This window comes from Vollenhovia emeryi, unplaced genomic scaffold (genome assembly GCF_000949405.1).
Source record: "Vollenhovia emeryi isolate VEMERY1.0 unplaced genomic scaffold, V.emery_V1.0 DF939242.1, whole genome shotgun sequence".
Taxonomy (NCBI): domain Eukaryota; kingdom Metazoa; phylum Arthropoda; class Insecta; order Hymenoptera; family Formicidae; genus Vollenhovia; species Vollenhovia emeryi.
The window spans coordinates 275,043-298,523 of NW_011967124.1; the positions used below are offsets into that span (position 1 = coordinate 275,043).

Here is a 23,481-nt window from a genome sequence, read left to right on the forward strand (position 1 = left end):
TGAAGTAACGTGCAACTTTTATAATGCTCTTCTTCAAACTCTATCGAGCACGCATCAAGTAAAAGCGTTTTTAGCGGCACATTTCACGCTTCCCTGAATTTTTGGCCGCTCGTCTCGCCGGCGTTCTAACTTTCTCCGTGCTTTTTCGGCCGTCGTCGATGCGGCGCCGCATTTATGGACGTGAATACGTAGACGAGCCTTCGTCGAGTCGCCCCATTACGGCTTCTGGATACATTTTAATGGACCAAAAATCTTTCCTACCGTATTTATTCTACACTTCTCGGCACAGCTGCTCGGTTGACGGAACGATTCGACGTTTTCTCTTCCCTTGCGCCATCGAAACGCAAATACGACTTTTCTTCATATGACGTTTAACGAAAACTCGTAGTCTCTTTTAGACCCGGCTGTTGGACGGCTGTTTTCCATAGTCGCCGAACATCGCGTAATGACACACGTGATACAAAGGACTTTTACTGATCCCTGGACGGTACACCGCGCGGAGGATACGCAAGGAAAACGTCGCTTCTCTGAACGACGCGGCGCGGCAGTTCGTGTCGGGGACCGCGCCATTCAATTAAGTTTATCTCCGGTTCTTTCGCGGAGGGTTGACACCCCACGGACCTGCAAGACCCACCACATACACCGGGGTCTCCGCCGGTCCTACACCCGTGACCACGTGCAGAATACGGCCCCTCGCAGTCGCACCGTCGGGCGTAACGGCGTGTCGTAATAACGCGCCTTATTTCTCGCAGCCTCCGTCGCAGTTATCCAACGACCTCTCCGCGGCCGTAACGAGAGACGTAAGGCCGGGGATTAATTAGGTTTATATCTGGCCGCGACGCAGCCGGCCCTGAATCGCGGGACTCGTAACCCGGAGAATTAATTTCCCGTTTATTAACCCCTAGCATTAGCAACGAGTGTCTAAAGGGAAGGTATAAGCTAAGGGAAATGGGGCGTACCGTAACTCGTTGAAAATTTCGTTATCTCGTTAACGAAGATAAGAATATAAAGAACACGGTGCGCGCTCTACAAACGTTGATGTTAACGCAATTGCGCGGCGACTCGATGCTCGAAATTTCATCCTAATACATTTTTCCTCGCGCTCGGAAAGATTACGAGCAAGGGCGTGATTTAAAATTCGATTAAAGTAAGTAACTCGCTACAGTTGTCTATTGCTATCCGCCTAGCTTTATTTTCTCGTGTATCCGGCGGCGGCGGCGGGATTCTCCCCGCTTCGAGATTAAATAAATGCTTCGAACCGCGCAAGTTGGAGAAACACGTACTTCTACCACGCTCGAATGCGAGAAGTCTTCGCGAGAAGCACTTCTACGGGAGATACTTCACACGGGGAACGACGTTGCCTTCGGTTTTCGTTCTCCATTCTTCACGCGAAGTTAAAGAAGTTAGGATATTTTTTTAGCAAACTAGACTTTAGCGTCCGATGCCCCGGGCAACTCGCGAACGGAGGAAGAGGGTAAATATCGTTGAAAAAGATGAGAATAGATAAAAGTCCCGCGGGCAGAGAGAAATTTACTTCATTTTGTAAAATTCAGTAACCGGGAGAAATCGCACCAATTGTGTGGAATGGTATAAAAATACCAAATTATAAGATGCATATGCAATTGCATCAAATAAATATTTCGCGACGAATAATAATTTCGTCTCGAATATTGTGAAATGGAAGAGACTGAAAGACCGAGGGGAGAAAAGGTATCGCGTGACAGATTTCCATATAAACGATTACGTACATCTAAAGGTTATCTTTTTGTTGAACGAGAATTTTCTCTATCGCGTGGTATCGCTCGAGAGTTCATCTCGTCAAGGTATCGTCCCGTAAAAGGACCGTCGAGGGCCGAATTTCCAGAGCGCTCGTAAAGTCGCTTTAAAAGCGATCCTGGCCTCTCGGATAACGCCACTATGCTCGTTCGCCGGCACGACCCACTTCGGCACGATGTTTACGTTGCGGATTTTCGACGGGTCGGAGCCGCGATAGTGATTTCGCACTTAAAGAAGCCGCGCGTCCGCCTTTAGATACACATTTTACGCCTCGGAGCGTCGCAACAGTTTGGATCTCGGTCGAAGATACGGGGCGCGAGTTATCTTCGAGCATGCAGGAAGATCATTTTTTTTTAAATCCTCCTCCGGAAAACGGTAACAGCGTTGTCGGTGAAGTCGCGATGTCTCGTACATCATTCTTCCGGAAGTGTAAATTGCGAGACTGAATTATAATTTTATCACGAGAAAATGGTTTATTAAATACATTTAATAACATGTCAAATGGAACTGTATTAAAATATACGTCAAGTGTGTTAATATTTGAATTGTTTTTTTTCGTGAAAAATGCATTTATCATTCTAAAATATGTATTGAAACAATGGGTAAAAACATTAAATTGAAAAGTAAAATTGATCGTTTCACTTTATCATACGTGACCATTTTATTCGTGGCGAAATGTGATGCCACTTAACTATTGCGACTTTACGGTCGGAATATTTTTCATGTAAAGAGAAATGTATAAAGTTTAATTAATAAAAAAATGCCCTCTTGTAAATTTGTCAAAATTCGTTACGTGGTCTGCAGCACCGGAGTTTAAAATTGAGTCAATCCTGTCGAAACTTCGTTATACCGAGTTGTCATATAGCGGTAGACACCGAAAACGAAATTCGATAAAATTACACTGCAATGGAAACTTTGTTCCATCGATATCCACTACATCAAAGTTTGACGGGGGGAAAAAAGATAGCTTCAGCGTTGTATACGTCGCTTCAATCAATATCAGTTACAATAATGTTGAAAAAGTTTCGACTTCAGCAATTTCAAACAATTCGTTTTCAATTTGAGTGATTGTCGGAAATTCAATTTCAATTACAACGATCTTGGAACACGCGTTTTCGATCATTTGCAAATTACCTAACATTTACTCCGTACTACTGCTAAAAATTACAAGACTTTCAACCGCAAAACTGCGAGTTTCTACTTCGTAGTTTCTGCTATTTGCAATTCCAGTAAGTTATCATCGAGAGATAAACCGCTGACCAAAATTATGTACACCAATGCCTACTAATGCCCAATGGACATTACCTAATCTTATTACCTTATTTTATCTGGTTTAATCTTTTTATCTTTTTAAATTCTTTATGATGTTCCAGCAAGGGCAAATAACTCCCACTAATACCCAAAAATGCCTAGTAATGTTCTGGGAAAAAAGATAGTTAGCAACCCATTTTGAGGCCCACAATTAGTAATCGAATTATTTAGATTGTCCGCAACTCTAATCTTTTAGGAATTTTACCCCGCATAACTAAAAATCGCAATTAGCTATTCTATCTACAATATATCCAAGATTTTTTAAGTAATACTAATCAATTCTTTCAATTAGTTCTGCCGATATTCAGTAACGCAAAGATAATTTTCACTTAATTAAGAAGCACTAACCGAAATGTCAAGTTGCTTAACAAAAAAAAAACACGGTAAAAATTATTCCCAGAGTAGAGTCACAAACAGTCGAAATAATTTGATTACTAATTGTGGGCCCCAAAATTGTGGGTTGCTGTCTTTTTTTCCCCAGAGTGCATAGTCATGCCCGAAATCTGTACACCACAATGCCCTCAGCGGTTTACCCCTCGACTATCATCGATATCGAGACACTAAACTACAACGCATGAATAATAATTTTGATCTCAGTCATCCTCCGATATTATAAGCTCAAGTTTTAACAGACTCGAACGATGATATTTCGCGTAATCCGCTGTTCCCGGATTGTTTGTTAATACGTCGAGACGTAAATCCGGATCCGGTCGGGAGCAGCCCCGTCCAAACAAGGGTGTCGTAACGGAAACGTAATATTCTTGTTTGACCCTCGCCGGGTGGATTCCTGGCACCGGACGTAAAGATCGGAGGCAGCGACGTTCGTTCGCCCGGCGCCAGATATCGGGGCAAGTGGAAGAGCCAGCGCATAAGTCGGCCGGCCGACGCCGGCTCTTAAAACTCACCCTCCCGGCGCTGCTGCCACCCCTATTCTCCCGTTTAAGTTAATAGAACGCACCGCCGCAAACGGCCAGAGAGAGTTTCGGAACCGTTTTCGACTGCAGGACTCCCGATGCTCCATCGAGCATATCGATATTTAAGGATATCGGGCAGCTGGGAGAGTCCACCGCGAATAAATCCAAAGTTACGGGGACTTTCTCGGGGAGAAAAACGGTTAATGCGATCGTTGGATTTGCGTAATTTACTTGGCGAAACTACGAATCGGGTAATTGAGTTTACACAATTTCTCATGCACGAGACAAAATAATTGGTACTTAAATCCTTCGATTTGCAAAACGTCTTTTCAATAATCTATCCATTAGATTCGTCAGCAATAATTATCGTAATAATTGTCAATCGTAGCGGTGCGAATTTTTTCCATTTGAAATTGCGTTTCTTGTTCTCTCCCAACCGTGAAACGGAATGCCGCAATATAATCGGACAAGATGACACGATGCAATTTCAGGGAATAAAACTTGGAATGCATTCGTATGTAAAATAACTTTTAAGCCTCCTCCTGGATCTTCTTCGGAACAACGGGAGGGGAGGACAGAGAGAGAGAGAAAGAACAGTCAGCGTGAGTTGCAGGCAGCGGGCTTTCATGCCGGAATAAAAGGTCCTTGGTTATTGCCTGCTTATTGCGCTGTTTTGCATGCCGTTGGCGTCTCCGAATCGCATTTCTTACGTGAAGTGCACCGCGCGTTCCTCTCCCCGGCGTCGTCGGCGACGACAACGGCGACGTCGAGACAGGATCGTTTACAGGCGTTCCTCTCGTTGCTCCTGAATCCGCGAATCCACGCGGCTTCTTCGCGTTATTTGTACGACCTCCTCCGGTGTAAGGGCATTTGAAATTCTGAATTCCGAACGGAAGGATTTCACGGGTGCCCAAAATGAGCTTTGTTAAAGATGAAAGAAACAGCAGCTGCGGAAGATCGTTGACAGAGAAGAAACATTTCCGCGATTCGTACTACTTATACAACGGTTATCGTTACGACAGCCGCATCATAGTCATTGATTGCACGCAAATCCCCGCGTTTATCACGGGCAAACGTACTGCGTATTTTAAGAATCAGTTCGAACGCAGCTAAAGTCGATCCTTTAAATGAAGCTAATATTCCTTCAGTGCGACGCTAATGCGGTAATATCCATTACAACGAGTGCAACGTTTGCCCGTTAATTGGCACAATTTGCAATTTCCACGAGGAACGTGTAAACGGCACCGGCGTTTGCCGATCGGGTCTATCGCGGCGAAAGAGGAAACCGGCGATTAGGTTCCTCGCGATGAAGTAAATGGCTGTTGCGAAGATAAGCGTAAACTCCTAAGTCTCCCGTTTATGATAGTGAAACGCGCGAGGCGCGCGCCTCATTAATTCGCCTAATGGCGCAGCTAACTAATACTGATTAGAGTCTGTGGTTTACGCGGACATTTTCGTTATTTATGCAGAGAGGTGATTACGCGCGCGAGAAGGTTGCGTATATCAACTCTTTGTAACTCAACTGAATAATCGCGTTCACGAAAAATCGCTCGGAACTTCTTCAGAGATGGAGCGTTCTCGTTAACGACGAAAAAGGTCTCGAAATACTTTTAGAAAGTAACTCTACGAAATATTGTAGCTAACCACTTTTTACCACTAAACCCTGCGTGGTTTAATTTAGACAATATATTAAAATAGAGTGTCGTTTGCATTGAAAACGATATTATATTCAATGCTAATGAAATTACAATTTAACTTAAATCTTCGATTCCTCAACTCTGCAATAATACAAGCTCTAAATAGATGTAATTATCCATCCGTCCAACGTATCCTCTCTTAAGCCTTGTGTCTACGATCCAAGAACTGTATCCAAGTTCTAGTTCCGAGAAATGTGTAGCCAATCAACTATTCCGTAAAAGATGCAAGAACTACAATAGAACTCGGACACAAGGCTTTATGCTACATCTCGTTTACATTAACCTGCAATATTTCTCTCTCCTATTCAATACATATTACCTCACACATATCTCTTCGCCTCCAACTATTTTCCTCTCTGCTTTCCAATCAAAATTCTTTCCTTTCTCTTTCCAGATTTTCATCACAATTTTCCCTGTCTCCTCGCCCAACTTGTCATATAAACAAACTTTATTATAAACTTTATTATAAACAAGCTTTTTAGTCGACGTTAACCGGCCAGTGTTTTAACACAGAAAATTTTCGTCGACTAAAAAGCTTCATTATTGTTATTTATTACTGGCAACTTAAAGAGATTTCTATGCTTATTACAATTATGCAAAACCGTTTCCTAAAGAGGTATATGTTTCATCTGACACGTATTCGTCGGCAGTTTCAACACGCGTGAACGCGTCGCAGTATTTTCCTTGATCCTCTTTAGAAATTACGGAAATCTCGGCGAGAGACGCAAAAGTGCATCGCGGCGTTTATGCGCGAACAAATGGAGTACTTGGAGGGAATCATTTCGAGGGTAATAAGACGAGCGTTCCCGTAGGACGACTATTACTACGAACAAAGAGTGCTTTCGGTTTATAAAGGTAATGTCGACGCAATACGGAGCGAACACCGTGTCTTGTGTTTTCCGCTCGCGGAATTTGCCCGTGCGTTTCCTCATACCAACGTCGTCGTCGTTTAAATCGCCTCTATACGCGCCATAATCTACCTTAGGAAGGTTCCTTGCCCGTTGTTCGGGACCGGAGTTTTATCTCGCTCTTGAATAATGAAAAACGGTCGCGCCGCAGAAGTAATTCCGTCCGGTTTCGGACGGAGAACGACGCTTATTAAGTCGCAATAAGTGCGGCCTTAACGACGACGGCCTTTCAGAGGGAGGACTAATTCCTGCTTTTTATCGCGGCAGAACGCGCGAATCATCGCCCTTCAGCGAACCGTGGCGATGACGTCGTCAGCAAACGTCGCCCGGGAGAGTCAGCGAAAAATTTGCACACTCCGTCGAAAATAGTGAGATCGCGTTGTAACGAATGGATGTAAGTTCTACGTAATAATTCATGAGACGCAGTAACATGAAATCACGTAGTTGTAACAATATGAAGAGAATTGTACGAATCTCAGGTTGTAAAATTTGAGAACAATGATTCTTGGAAAATTTGTACAACAAATATGAAAAATGACGCTTTAGGAGAAGACGCATCGAGTCAATTACGAGAGTGAACGGACTAAAACGTCAAGGACCACCCTGGGAAGAGTTTCTAAAATAGAAATGGAAGGGGCACAGACATTTGAATGCGGATTTTCTCGAGACCGACTTCGCGTACGGTCATTGTTCGTCGCTGATCGATAACGCCCTCCCGGCCAAGTCCGCGAGCGCGGGGCTGTCTGTCCTGCGTCGCGACGCGTGATGAAATTCTATCGGCTCCTCCCAAGAATGGGCGCGAGATTGCCTCTACATGGAATAATTCACTCTTGGTATCATCCGATGGCGAGGTACACCACCGCGCGCGCAGAGAGATTTTAAACTTTCCTATCCTCGCGCGCGAGAACAGCGATATGGCCAAGTTCCTACGGTCTAGACGAATCCTCGCCTCGACGTGAGGATAATCCGATACGGCTTGCCGGGAATGTAATTTACCCGAGGGGGGGCCGCGCGTCACCGTCGAACCCCGAAGAACCTCTTTATCCCCCGTCGCCCATCCGCCAATCCGCCTCCTCCGGCGCCCTCCCGTCTCTCGCGGACACATTTTCCGGACTGTATTAGATTCTCCTCCCGGGAGTTTTGTAAATACAATATCTTGTTCGCGGCAAAATGGCAAATGATTCAATAATTCCCCAGACGTATATCGAATAAGGTCCCTTAATAAATTATACTGTTACTTTATCATCGAGATTGTCTACCGAGATAAAGTGTTCCACAATTCTCGCAGGCAACAGATATATCTGTCTCGCATAAATGTACGGCGACAGGTCTAAAAAATTTCTATTTTTGTCAAGTGATTGTAGTGCGATTTTTTTATAGCCGTGCACCCTCGGAAAGGATTTCTGTAACCGAGACAAAAAATATTCTTGACGCATTTCTATTTCTCACAACCTAATTCAGTATAAAAATAAGACAGTATCAAAATTAAATCAATAATTCTTATTCTCCTCTATTGAATTAAAAAAGATTGACTTACTATATTGAGATTAGAGTAACCTTATATATTCTTGCGTTTAGAATAAATTGTCCCTCCATCTTACAACGCACGAAGTTGACACCACGATATTCGACAAAAGACGATATCATTTTATTCTAGATTTTACAATTTTTCATTTAAGATAAAAATATTCCTTTCTCTATAATAAATATGATTGGCCCTATATCGATCCTATTTTATGATACATTCAAGTGTAATAGCATTGGATCCGGAAATTTTTTCTGTAGGTGTGTATCTTAATAATTAACGCTACCGTCCGCACATTTGCCAGAAAATTATAACTCGTTTTACTCAATCATCATTGAACTCTCGATACGATCTATTTGTCGGAACACAATAATCTCTTTCTCCCTCTCTCACTCGTTATATGTAAATTCTAATTATTCCCTACGTATAATCTTACTGAGCTCTTATTAATAACGACGTGAAATAATTATATCTTCGGTAAATATGATCTAACCGACGCACGTAGCGCAACCCGCGGGATTAATGAGATCGGCAGCTATCCAAAGCTCCATCTAAATTACACGCTTGGAAAAATGCCAGGATAAATGAAGTCAACGAGGAGACGACGGTCGTGCGATAAGCGAACGAGTCGCTCGACCGGTCCCCGACTCGAGTGCATTCGATCTTGCACGATCAGCAAGCTGGTTTCTCTAATTCCCGGATCGCCGCGTTTCATTTCGGCAGAAATTACGTAGATTTAACCCGCCGCGGCGGCTGCAATTTATCGCGGCTTACACACCGCGCGGCGCCGACGTTCGTGACTGGAAAAGTATCAACTGGATTTGTGGAAACGTCCAGCCCAGATTACTTATACATTTTCCCGGTGAATAATTAGTCGTTGTGTCGCGGGGAGAAAAAGGAAACGGAGGAAAAAAAAGATGTGTCCATTCTCTCTTCCGCGCGACGTAATTAATTTTATCCGCCCACCTTCTCCATCTTACGCGGTTCCCACAATTCTAATCGCGCCGCACGAAATCGTGCACGTTTCTCGTCTAATAAGGAAGTAACTGCAAATATTTCACAAGTTCGTGTTAATTGCTTAATTATTTACGACGAAAAATATTGCCGTAATTATAAATGATAATTAAATTCAGCAATCAAGTAATTAAAAATGTTAATTAATTAATTATGACAAAAAATTTCGTCACCCGCAATCAGCGCGACGTAACAAGTTTCCCCTCCGTTGTTGCATATTACATTAAACTAATGTTACAATCATGTAATTTAAGTGAGGTTTGCAGCAGAATTTTCATATTTCACGATGCTTGTATTGTAATTAAAAACCTTTAGAAACTGCACGTGATTTGCGCCGGTCGAAAAGCGGCGTATACGTTTATTATTAAATTACATGCAATCCCATATGAAAGATCAATCAGTCTATCGTCCAACCCGTACCCCCGCAATCTGCAGAGCGAAACAAAGGGATACAAGGGACGGCGAAGCGCCACGAGCGTCCTTCTGGATTGCACGCAGCTGCGAAAAGAGCCCGTGATCTCGCAACGACGGCGGGGATAATTCCAAGAAAATCGAAGGGAATGGTCCTTCAACTTCGATTTATCGCGTGACGCGCGATAAATAATTCGGGCCGCTCGCGAGAATCTGTTCGCGGAAAACGCGTAAATCACGTGAGATTACACGGACGAGTCGCGAGCGAAGGGTTCGCTCCACCCTCCGTTCTTGTTTTTGTCGTGATATTTTATAGACTTGCAAAAGGGGCGGAAAAGGGCACGTCAGGAGCACGCTATGTTCGCGTCATCCTATTCCGGAAGGTCCGTCTTAGCGAGAAACGTCCTCGGTCTCCGTTGCCGACTCGGCAATGGCAAGTGGATTAAAATGCGGCACGGACAAGTTCGGAATATTACGCCGCACACGCGGACGATCTCTTTTCATCTCGATGGAAACGTCGAGGTAATCGCGAATGCTTTATGCCGGAAATTGCGCGGCGGGAAATGAAGTGTGGTATAAGTATGCACTCGGTTACGTGCAATAATGAAATATCGCGTAATGCAAAAATGTCATACGAATGCGCAGGTCTTCTCGCGTTTGACGTTGCTGCGAATATGTAAACTTTATTACAGCATAATCTTTTAACCAAGAAATTGTTTCCTGCCCCGAGAGAAGAGTTTTACGTCGGAGTTGGGTTTTGGAATAATTTCAATTTCACTATTTAATGTTGCAATTTGTATACTTGATAAATATGTAGACTAAATAAATATCTTCGAGAAACGGATATCTATAAAGTTGTATGCGTGTAAGTACTTGGGCATCATTCAACGTTTCTCTATAAAAATATCTAAATTAATATAGCGTATTACGTAATAATATATGATATGTAACTTAAAGGAGTCGATGATTATCTCTAAAATGCTGCGGATAATTAAGTCGGAGCGTTCCAAGTAATAATTTCGCGCTATCAGTAGTACCGATCGGTAACAACGCGTCGAACGATCCAACGGGTATCGCGAGATTATCGAGGATAAATCGGTCGGTGGCACTAGGCGCCTCGCTGTAAGTGACATAACGCGAATAAACTGTACGACGGTAGAGAAACGTGATTACGTGAGGGGCAAGGAGACGCTCTTGCCCTCTCCGTCCCGTGGACCAAGGAGTTGCTGCAGTCTACGGGGGTCTGGTTTACGAGGGTCGTCGTTATCTGATACGGCGAGCGGCGCCGAATGCCACCGCAGAGCAGCGGCAGCCAGCCGTGCGGATCTGCAGGTCTGGTCCGGACCGAAACCACCGCCATCATCAACCACCACCACTTAGACCGTCCTCGCGATTGCAGTTTCGTTCCGGTAAGAACGGACCAAGTTAACGGATCAGCGACTCCATACAAGACGGAGACCATAGTTTTCACACGCCTCGACCGACCGAATAGAGCTAGCGCCCATAGTTCGATCGAGTTAGCTACTCGGTTCCGGGGGCGATAGTAATATATTTTACCACCATTCTAATCTCCTCTTCGATGCGGAGAAGCCAGGTGTATATACGGAATGGGATAAAAATTTCAATCGCAAAAATGTGACGAGTCCTTCGCGCGAAGCGAAAATATATTAAAACTTTCAATTCCGATCTGTCTAGATCGCTGCAATATTTAATTAAAAATAATCAGATAATCGCCATCATTAATGAAATTGATCAATTTTCTACGCTGATATCGAAATGCCTATTCGATGTTCCTGCGATTGTATTATCAACTTTGCCAAGGTTTTATATTTATAACTTATGCCATTTCATCAAAATGTATTAGAAATCATTTATATCTTTCGAAACTAGAATTTTCTGACGAGTATGATGGGTCAGTAGTCGAGCTCTTATCGTCGCTGACTTTTCGCTTTTGCCGAGACGAATTTGTTGTATAAATATCTTACCTTGTTGATCTGCCGCTGCAACTTTGTGATCGTCGCTCGATCTCGTTGAGCCGCGATACGTTCCGCCAGCAACGCTTGCTCCAGCTCTTGCACTCTCTCCTCCAGACTCTCCTGCAACAGCAAAGAATAAAAATGTTAGAATGAAATAAGGTGTCGGAATTTCACGCGCTATGCAGACAAGTGTTTCACCTATCGTTTGCGTAAATAGTAAAAGGATTAATCGACTGGTACACGTGGAAATTAGAATCGCTTGTACGTGAGAAAAATATCACGGCTCTGTACGTAACTCGCATAGCGATCGAAGGCGCCGTTACACCGATTTCCAATTAACTTCTCGTCGAGCGACGCAATTCCGAAGTCCGTCCGTAACTTTCGGCGGAATATCCCCGACGTAATTCCCGTTACCTGAGTTTTAAGCTGCCTTAACAGGGGCTTAAACTTCAAGGAGAGAGATCACACTCTCCTCCGTATACTTGGAGATTACGCGTCGATGCACGTCGGAGAGTCGGATCTCCAAAGCGAGAAACCTTGTCGGTCCGGTCGATTCTTGTCTGCTTGCGGCTCGTCAAGAAAGATATCGATGCTCCCAGGCGACCTTGAAATGGTCGCAAAAAATAACTCGACGGGCGACGCATTTTTATTTTAATCTAATTTAATTTTCGCATTTCGTCTAACAATAATTTAACGTCACTGAAATTACAAGACGTCTACAATTTTTATTTCAAGTTAACCACTCTCAAATATAAAAATGTCCAACCGATAGCACCTTTACTTATGTTCCAAGTCAATATCGATCTTTCAGAAAATAATCAAGAATTACGTTAATGTCTCAAGAACTTTGATTAACGAACGATTACGATATTTATTCGTTAGAATTGGAACTCGTCCAGCAAGTAGAGAGACCTTCTCGGCTCCACCGCAATCTTGGCGAGAAGCTCGGAGACGCCGCTGCAGTCATACCTGAATTGATTTACATCCTTCGTAAGGCATTTCTGATTATCAGCGACGGTTATTGGGGCGTCGGGGCGGAATGGTAATCAGCGGACCCCGCCTGGTCTACGGGGGTTCGCGATTTGACCATAAGTATTGGGCGCGATCTATTAGATTCGAGACGACGCCGATGCGGCGCGGGTACCTCCCTCCGTCCTCGATTCCTCCTCGTACGCGCGGGCACATTCGTATGCGGGGGCACGTAGCCGCAATTCACCCTTCCCGAACCCTCGGCCACCGCCGATACCGCGTCGACAATGCGCAGCCATTGTTTGCCGCGAACGGCTCTCGTCCTGCACGCAGCAACTGCCGGAACACTTATTTTTAAATCCGTACCGTCGCGTAAGGGGACCGAAAAATAGCTACGTTTCAACTTGGCGCAAATTTTAAATATACAATTAATATTATAATACAAATAAGGCTCCAATAAACAACTATAAATTTAGAAAACAATATTGGACAAAAATATTGGATGCGAAAAATTGTTTCGTATAATGCACTTATTGTAGTTACACACTTTTTTCTGTTCGAGAACTCGGCGTGATTGATGATGAAAAGAAAAGAAAATCGCAAAATGGATTGTATCCTGCCTCTAAAATATATCACGTTCCGAATAATTATGAAGCTGCGTGGCGGAAGGGCGTAAAGCCTTTCGTGACGCACAGTCATTCTTTTGCCGAAGGAAAATGTTACAACTTGCTAGATCGGTATGCGAGATCTCTCTCTTTCTCTCTACGTATAGAACCCAAGTACGGATGTTTGGTTGCTTTGTTCTGCTGCGCCGACATTAGGGATGATAAGAAAGTATACGAAACGCGTCTCGATATTGATTCAACGATAAGACATTTTAAATATGTAGCAGCGGCGAGCTGGAATTAATGAAGGGTTCCGAATGAGAGATCGCGATACACGGCAACTATCGATTGCAGGTTATCGCGCGACCGATTAAAATTCCTCTCTCGTGCAACGTCGCGCCGACTTTATTATTGTCGCTGCGTTTTACTCTAACATTCTCCAAGGATTTACGGCCAACCTGCGCAAAGAGTATAATCGATATTCGATAACTTTTGAATCGCGAGAGACCGCGGTTTGAGAAAAATAAGCCACGGTGATAAATCATCCGCAAGACGCAGCGGTGTTTTATTAATGTTAACTGTCGCACTAAGCAAACGCCACTTGTACACGTTTATTTTGCAGCGGCTCGAATAGCTCGTAAAACCCACCTGTCGATGAAACGAACGACCGTCTTATCCGTCCGTGATCAATTAAATTGTAGCTGGCGCTATTTGTGGCAAATATACGAATTAAAATTCGTTTGTGCTTTGAGAGTTAAAATCGAGCAAGCGAGGAAAAGTAAAACGATGCGAGCGAGCTCGACAATTCATCGGTGAGCGAATTACAAATTATAAATTTTATACTCGCGTGTATAACAAAACATTTCAAACATCTGTGTTAAACGATCTATTTGTAATGTGATATTGTAAAATAAATACTCATATATCTTTTATCACGTCATTATTCACCTACTCAAAATGGTTTAATTATATCGTATCATTTGTACGGTGACCTAACCGGGGCTGAAATAAATATCAGTGAATTATATAATCGGTATCGTGTATCGCTGCAGATATGCATTCGCCCGCTCAGCGGTGTGTATGTGTGTGTGTGTGTATAATCCGATTACGAAATTATTTATTCCGCGATATTACGGCCGCGGGTACAAACATCGATAAATCAAGCCCGTGAGATGTCAGAGCCTTTCGCGTGTCGCCGCAAATATTCCACGGCCATTTAGTAAAACGCTCTTATCTCTCTCTCCCTCGCGTCGAGGCCTGCAATTATTACGAGCGCGCCGACCGGAGTTCGCATAACGCAGCTCTGGCCCTACGTAGGACGCGGGACTCGGCGAAGGGTCGAGGGGCACGACGGCGGTATACATGTCCGAGGATCCGTAGAATTAGCGCGGGGACTTCCGGGACGTCATTTAAAGTGCGGGACCCGCGCGCCGCGATGAACCCACTCTATATGCAGAGATTCCGTTAAATTGCAAACGCCTCGCTTCGTCCCTCAGCAGCCTGTCGGAAGGGTGGCCCCCGACAGGGAAGGGTTAAGGTATTGCCCTGCCGTCGACGTGTAATCAGACCCGACTGACTCCTGAACGCCATCAGCAGTGCGTCTGCGACCTCCTTTTGGGGACAGACAGCGAGAGCGTGACGGAAGATCCGTCCCGTTCGCGTTAATTTCGACGATTAACTGCGACTCGTCTTTAATTGCCGCAAGTAAATACGAAGACGTTCGGTCGTTAATCAAGTTATTCTCGCGTCAACACCGATTTAGTTTCGTTATTCATTACCGAAATATAATTACGTAAGAAATAAAATTAATTATCTCGGCAGTTGCGGCAATCGAGTAAAAAAAATGTAAATGCTATCTCGTCGAGATTCCTCCGAATAACGTTTAGTGGACCAGAACTAGGGCGACTGTGTCGCGAAGGGTGAACACGTGTCTCTTGTGCGAACTCCGTCTCTTCCGAAAATTTTCACGGTGCGCGCCCGCATCGCTCTCTTTCTCGCGTTGAATTATCGTCGTGATTTCCGGCGAGATGGACCTTCCGGCTTGGCAGAAGTCCAGTACTTCGCGAAAGTGCGCGGATAAATCAAACGCGTTTTTCGGGCTGCCGCCGCCGCCAAGGCGTTACTTTATTGCTATGTAAATCATCGGCGCCGTGGCGGCGTCGATAGAAAAGTACACCGCCGTTCCGCTTCTATAGGCCGTGACAAAGTAGCGGGTCTCTCAACAGGGATCCGTTAAAAATAATATTGATGCCGAAGGTACGACGAGTACTCCGGGATTTGTCCGTTATTTTCACGTGAATCTGGAACCTCGCCAGTATTTCGCCAACCTATCGCCAGATTTATTATGATTCTCCGGCCTTTGTGGACAGCGTACACATTTTAACTTTGTGCATGTTATAATTTTTATAATTATGACTCACCTCCTTTGGATTTTTATTACTTGACTTCATATTACGCCGGCCTGATTATTTTTAAGAATGTCCCCGAGAAGGACGTAAACCATTGGTCGAAACGTACCACGCTGTATTTTATTTTATTTTATTAAACACGTGCCAGTTAAAATCGACTAAACTCATTTATCGTTTATTATGATTATTCATCGTAAATATAGTCGTGGTTCTGTTCTTACTCGAGAAACGTTCGCGGTGCAGTCTTAATTAAAATAAGTGTATTTGAAGTAGTCTTTACACGCGTTATTTCTCAAATACCATATTGTTTCACGGTTCGTAATTCATACAGCGAGTCGTCGCGGCTCCTCGCAATTTCTGAAACAATCTGTAGCAGCCCAAGTATCGACTACATGCTTACCGGTTGCTTCGAGGGCGCGTTATATCGCGTTTTATTGCCGTGGCGTGCGGATGGCAAGTACTCTATACAAGTAATAGTGACGGAATTTATAGGCGAAAGTCTTATGACGGTTCCCTTCCGTGCGGTATAAGCTTTATCGACACGTTATTATCTTTATTTACTCGCGCGCGCGTCCAGATTTCATTTCAGATATTTACGGACCTGTCCCGTCGCTCTCGTGTCCAGCGTCATCATTTTAATGATCGTTCTCCCCGATTGCATATACCGTGCACATTGTTATCGGATGACAATAGCGAATGCCGATAGAGAAATCGTCTCGTTTCGAATTAATCTGGGTCGCACGGAAAATGAATCAACCGCTTAATAGCAGACAATACTAGCATAAAATATCTTCCTTAAATTTTAAGAGTTTGCCTTTCCGCACATCTATAGTAAGATTTGTCTAAGCTTTGCATCAATCTATGTACGTCTTTTTTAACAACAGTATAGTCTTTTTTAAATATAGTATAGAGATCTAAAGCTAAAGAGTTATACAGAGAGATTTGTGAGACTTTCGATGGCAGAACGCGCAAGTGAAGCTTGAACAATAAAGCTCGCAAATTTATCGTGATATCAAAGCTAGATCAAATTTTTGCTGACACTAAATTCCCTCAAAATCCTCGTCGTCGCGCCACTTTCGAAGCACTCCGCGTATAAATTCGCGTCGCGACCATTTTTTCTGACTACTTTCTGCTCGCGAGGTTTCGCTTTACAAAGAAGTTGCGAGAGTGTTGCCAAAGCGCGCCCGAGAGAATTGATTCCCCCCGAAAGATGAGGCCGAAAGGGGTGGCAGGGGACGTCGGAAGAACCGGGAGGAACTGAAGATTAGGACATCGGGGGAGGACAACGAGGGAGAGACTTTATTCCCCTCGATACGCTTTTACCTCCGTCGCGAACGGAGACATTTTAATTTACGGTTCCCCGTCGATATCGCGCCACCGCCGATCCATTTCAGCGTGACGAAGCCAACGGTTCCTCTCGCCCGAGTCGAATTCATATTGTCATGCTCAAAGGAACGAGAACAACGGCGTACTCCTTAAGAAATAAAAGAAATGGCGGGCGATCTTCTACAGTCCGATGCGCCGCGAATAATTTCTTGCTGGCAGGAAATCGCGACTTGGCTGATTCATTGTATGCTGTGAAATGCAATTAAGATGAATCTCGCGCTCCTCGGAAGAGAGAAAATGTGTTTTTCCAAGTGAAACCTGACGAATTGATCGGTGAACGTCGTCGTTAAATCGGCGCCAGTACAACGTTATTCGAATTTATTTGGATTCCTTAGGTCGAGATTATCACGAATCAGACGTCACGTGACGTCACGAGCGAGTTCGAGTAAACTCGGGTGATTCCGGAGCGTTTGAATCACAAGTCAGTGAATTGCATTTTTAATTTGCTATAATTCTATAAATATTGAGTATTTTGTAAAATGAAAAAAATGTTAACAAATATGTGTATTCTATTCAATGGCAATGTTTTTCTAATATGACTTGAAGACCAAATTGCCTGCATCGGCAAAAGCCATTTGTTCGAAAAATTACAAACTTTTATTTCAATAAAAGATCGTCCTGCGCAAAATAAAATATTTCTTATCTTCATTTTTTCCTCTAATTGTTACGAATTAATTCGCATTAAATATAATACATTATTATATATTTGAAGTACGTTATATATTAAGTGGCAATTTATTTATAACAACGTAATACTTGGTGACAACATGTGTACGATTTTATTTGCTTAATCACGCAAGTTCCACACGTCGCATGTGCACATCGAAATAAATTTCTAGAAAAACGGCTAACGCAAAACGTAAATTCTGTCCCCTTCGAACGGACCGGGGGGTGGGGAACGAGGGTGAACAGTTAACGCTGAAGGCGATGTTTTATCGGGGACATCGATCTCTCGCCCCCTTGAGATATTTCGTCGTGTCCTGTCCGATTATCCTGGCAGTCGATGCACGCCGTGTAAAAAGGGATTCGGAATTGGAAGTTTGCAGCAACGACGGTGGCGAACGAAATTCGAAGGGCGGTGCACCTTTAAGGTGCAAGCCTGCCGCGGTGTCGTAGGACGAAGAACAATGGGGGCCGGATAAAGGGGTGCGAGGTTGGCTCAGAGATGGCGAAGAGAACAGGAGGGATGGGTGCTCAGGCTTCCCCGTGGACGAGAAACGCGGAAGAGAAAGGGTGACTTCGAGTAGAGCTCGAAGGGTGGCTAATAGAAACGAAGGGCCCGTCTGTCGTCGAGGAACAAAGCCGTACAGGTGCTGTCGGTGAAAGATCGTAGTGTAAAAAGAGGCGGAAAGAAGGTTGATGATCGATACGCGATATCAAATCGAGCGCTCGATCCGAAACATCATTTCACTCCTTTTTCGGTCGCGGAAGAATCTTTTCCTATTTTTCAAAAAAGATTTACAAATGCTAAAATGTTATGAGATTTAATTACAGACGGAATAAAAGAATAAGTAAATCGCAACATGACTATTGGCATATATACAATAAATTCTTGTATATAATTAAATAGGCATATATTAAACATTATAAATAAATCTCATTCAGAGATTTATTTACGCGTCAAATATAATATACCCGATGATATGGAATAAATCGCTAACAGGATTTTCTTCTCGAACGAGGGTGGAGGATGATAATTTAACTACACCCCCTATAATCTGTGTAGACGGCTTCGAGGAATCCTATGAAGTTACGAAATGCGAGAGATAGGAGACGAACGAGGAGATCTGAACAGTGGCACGCCCAGTATTCGAAATAAGAAATACCCTCGAATTCCCGAAAGTCTGGGGTGAAAAACAGGGTAGGAGGATCAACGAATAAGAAATGAGTGCGCATTCCTCGATTGGCCGATATATTTACCCAAAGCAGGACGAACGGGATTTCTTTTTCAAGGATTCCGCGATCATTGCTGGAGGACGAAAAAGGACCTTACGAGCACGACGATTATCTCTAATTTGTGAAATTGAACATTTATTAGCCATTTTATCTGCTTTTGCCAGCTTAACTGTGTTAACTGCAGTCTTAGAAAGACATTAAAATGATATAGATCTACTGCAATACAAAATTGCCAAACTTATATTTAACAATAATTAAGCTTTCAATCGACCATAACTGGCTACGTTTTTAGCAGCATTTAGAAAATTCATTGCGAAAAATATTGCCCTGGCTGAGGTTAGTCATGTTAGTCATGTACTGATGTCAAATAGATCTTCTTCTGTTACTTATATTTAAAATGAAAAGATGAATCAATAATTGTTATAAAAATAATAACAAATAGTGGCGATAATCTCAATCACCGTAAGCCAAGTCATCGCGAAATAAAATCGAAAAATGATAATCGTTTGCGCTCAGATTTTTTTATTTATGTTATTTTTCTTAAATTTTGAAAATTATCTATCCATTCTATTAAGCGCGTCAACAAGACACATGTCTCTGTCCTTGTTTGCTTTCGGACTCTGACAAATCGTGTCATCATTCTCGAGAACAAAGTTCTCGAAAGCCTCTTCAAATGGGTATATTTCGCGGGAGATAAGTCGGCCACCGACTTTTGCACGCAGATTAGGTGCTGAAAATAGTCACGAGCGACCGGGACTATATTTTACACCTTAGTATGAACGTGCACGCGCGAAATAAGAGAAGCTAAAGTAACAGGAAAAAATTGGACGAACAAATCTGTATTTTATTATAAATCGAAGCCAACTCCTTTGATATTGTATAAAATTAATCTCGCGATATCACAAAATGTATTTTTCTGCGATATTATTAATTATGATTGTTCCCCACACAAAAAAGACATTTAGAAATGTAATCGATGTAAATAAATTTGTCTCAATATCTCTGAATAATAGCATATGTAAATCATTTTTAATAATTCTAACAATGCGATAGATCACAGAAGAAACGACAGTCGCAATCTCACTTTGCCGTTTAATGAGTCCTCGCTCAATCGTTGCACAGACATCTCTAAATAGATCATCCCGCGCGACGCATATCCGTGAAAAGAGTAAAAGCGAAATAATCACACGGCACGGAAGATTGCGTTTTTATTTAAATCCCATTCGCGGCGATGTTTCCCCGCGACTCGTAATATAACAGAGGGAGAAATATTCATCCGGCGAGAATTAATCCCGAGGAAAAAAAAAAATTAGATATTCGCGCCAGACTTGCAGCGTGTGGGTGTGCGTACGTGTGTACTCTTCGCGATGCTCGCGAATGATAAAGTGGTTTCTCTCGGTCGGATAGAACGAGCGTGCGTATCCACCGCAATCGATCTCGCGACGAGATTCTCACACGCGGAATTCTTCCCCGGCATTCGGATCGTATTCCAGATAGGTCAATGGCATTGATCGTAATATCGCGTATCCGCCTTGGATATCGCATCGCGTGGGACGAACAAGTAAAGCCTGACGGCAAATCCCCATCATCACTAGCGACAACCGCGACTTTTCGATAAGATGCGAGTTGAATAAAGATCAGAATTAAGTAACAAATAGCAAAAGCAGAAAATTAAATGTTACAATTTAATGGGTTATTCACGAATTATTTGGAGCAATTGATTAATATCGGATCAAATGCATTTGTCTTTCTATTCGTTTCGGCTAATGATAAATTTCGAATGATCCTTTTAGACGTCGAAGGATACTTAATCTACACGACAGTATTCCTTTCATTTTCAACGACCCTTATCGACAATCGAATTAGCATCGTCGTCCTATCGTTGCCACGTGCAACAACGATCGCAGAGAGGCGCGAATTGAATTCGCAAATTGCATCTCGCGTAAATTGCCGGGACCGTCTTTAATACCTCTATCTCTCTCTCTCTCTTTCTCTCGCAATTCGCTCCGGGCTTGATCCTAATAGTCGTAAAGGGTAATTCGTGGATGTCCATCTAGCACGAGCACGTCGTCGTACGGGAATCTGTTACGGTACATTAACTTTAAACATCACCTATTCGGCGAAATCACGGCCGGACATCGTAACATGGCTCTCTCAGCCCTAATCGATAGTCGCTAAAGGATCACGACGCGATTCACGCGGCTCCCTCGAGCTCCGGTAAGCTTTAAATAACTTGCCAACAATGCCGTTGAATAACTTGTTTATCGCGACAGAATTTTTCGGATCAATTTATTAACAAGATCAGACATATAAGTATATCGTGCAAGATGTCGAAATCGGAAATCTAATAAGACATAGTATAAGACCACAATCTCATTATTATACGCCAAGTTTTTACTAAAATAACATACAGAACTTTATACTTATGATTTTAGGTAATAAAATAATCTTATACCTTCGTGTATTTCTACAGATTAAGAATTGCTTTATAGGAATAATTTTTAATATCATGTTCTAATCACAAGAGTTCTGTAACGGCGGCGAAACTTGATACGCATACCGGTTGATTGAATCCCGTGCCCTTTTAAGTCTTAAGAGGAGCGTCGTCCTCGCGAATATCCTCGGGACGAAGACGAGAAGCGTGTCACGCGGATTTTTTCCGGCCCATTAAAAGGGAGCGCCCGCTTTGAATTCGAGTATCTCAAGTAATTACCAAAGATAATTCGATGAGGGTCTAAAGCCGCCGTGAAGAGGCCAGCGGCAAAGAGTACCAACGTCAAGATGACGTCGAGAGGATAGGTCGAAGGTCGTCTTGAAAGGAGTTTGGTGTAGGGAACGCGTTGGGCTAAAGAGAACGAGAGATTGGGGAGAGCAAAAGTGGCATTCGATCGGCAACGAGACGAATGGAAACCGCTGAAAGGCGCGCTTCCTTTCTTCCAAGAGACAATGATTGTAAACGTAGGCGAAAAGTTTATGCAATAAAAAATTCAAACATTATTGAAACATGCATTGTACCGCATACATCACTCGATAAACATTTCCCATAATTTATACGCCGTGTGTGCGATTCCTTTTTCAAGATTGCTTCCTAAATTACGTTGCCTCCTTACTTAAGCATCTTAGAAATTTCATGCAGCAAAGTTAAAAAAAGATTTTCTGACACTCGAAAGCATATGGAAAGCAACTTTCTCGCTCGCGATAGAATGGAGGACAAAATAATTCTAGTCATTGCAGCCACAAGTCCTTTGTCTTTCGAGGAACAAAGAGATGCGCAGGCGGTATCAACGGCGCGCTCGCTGCAAAGTTTACTTTGATTAAAATTGTTTTAATAACACACCGAGATGCTTCGCGCCATTCAAATAGTTCCGTGATGGCGTGCGGAATTATCATAAAATAATATAGGATAACTGCAACGTCGAATGACGCTGTCGCTTCTCGATATTTGCGTTTTCACGATTCTCGCGTTTTAAGCGGAATTTAATGATCAGGACGATGAAAAAGTACCTGTGGAATTTTTCATTTTGTGTCGTTGATTCTTACCGATATTTGTTGTTTTCAATGCAATGCTAATAGAAAACTTTTTTTTTCCAATCAAAAATATCGCGTCATATTAGCGAAATTTTATTTAAAAAAATACAGGCAATGCCATTAGAATATTAATCTATTGTATACAAATTATGAACATTCCGAGTATAAAATTTATTAGAAGAATAGAGACAATTAAAGTGTTAAATAATATGTGAAAAGAATTTTTCTAAAAATTTAAAGATCCTACTAGGCTCGTAAAAAAAAAGTAGCTTTATCTACTGTCTACCTCTAAATGTCGTAGAATCTTTTCTAACTTGTTGCAAAAAGCGAATGCAACACGTGTACGTCCCACCTCGTTGGAACGACCATCAGTCACGTGCATCGAGATTGCCATTCGCGGTGCGAGAGAAGCTCCTTTTGCTTCTATTCCAAAAACCCCGTCTGCCTCGTTCGCGAATTGCATCTTCCGCAGATTAGCACTCGCGACATCGCTCTCACGTGGGAGTAAAGAGGGATCGCAGCCGCCTCCCGTCGTCGAGTCGAACCTGAGGCTCATAAATTAATCCAGCAAAGCGTAGAGCCCGACGCTCTCAACCTCCGTCACTCGCGATACTAATCGATTACACCGAGCGCGCAATTAAATTATATCGCAATTATCTCGGCATAATCAATGTTGCACAAGGCGGTATTAATAATTAGAAATCTAAACATCAACGACCGCAGCTAATTAACGATCGCACCTCTAATTGTGTTGCGTTAATTATTTCTCGTGATAATTATCATGTCAATTATCATGCAAGTTATTTAACAATTATCAAGATATGTAATTACCTCCCTCGATATTTTCCGAGCAAATATTAACCTCAAATTTGTGTCGCGGTGTACATTTAAATTTTACATTAAAAAAACCATTCTTTCAAAATATTCTTTATGTAACGATACAGCGAATGCATGTAAAACTGCCGCTAATTTTTGCCTTAATTAAAGATTAAAAATTATCACGCCTCAAAAATTTCGCCGAAGATAACGAGCGAGCTCTCTCCAATTATTACGAATCTCTTTGAGTTGTTGCCTCTTTTTTATATACAGGGTGGGCCATTTTAATTTATACAGTCGATTTTTTAAAAAACTAAAAGAGATATGAAAAAATGTTTCAG

General features: G+C 42.8%; 1 protein-coding gene across 4 annotated transcripts in view; it reads right to left on the reverse strand.

The window, feature by feature from the left end:
- The window catches only part of LOC105560091, a 193,491-nt gene that overhangs the window by 48,909 nt on the left and 121,101 nt on the right, over positions 1-23,481 (reverse strand). For all 4 annotated transcript variants that reach the window (XM_012008879.1, XM_012008882.1, XM_012008881.1 and 1 more), the window contains exon 5: positions 11,542-11,652. In XM_012008879.1, coding sequence (XP_011864269.1) covers positions 11,542-11,652 — 111 coding nt within the window. The remainder of the gene's footprint in view (positions 1-11,541; positions 11,653-23,481) is intronic.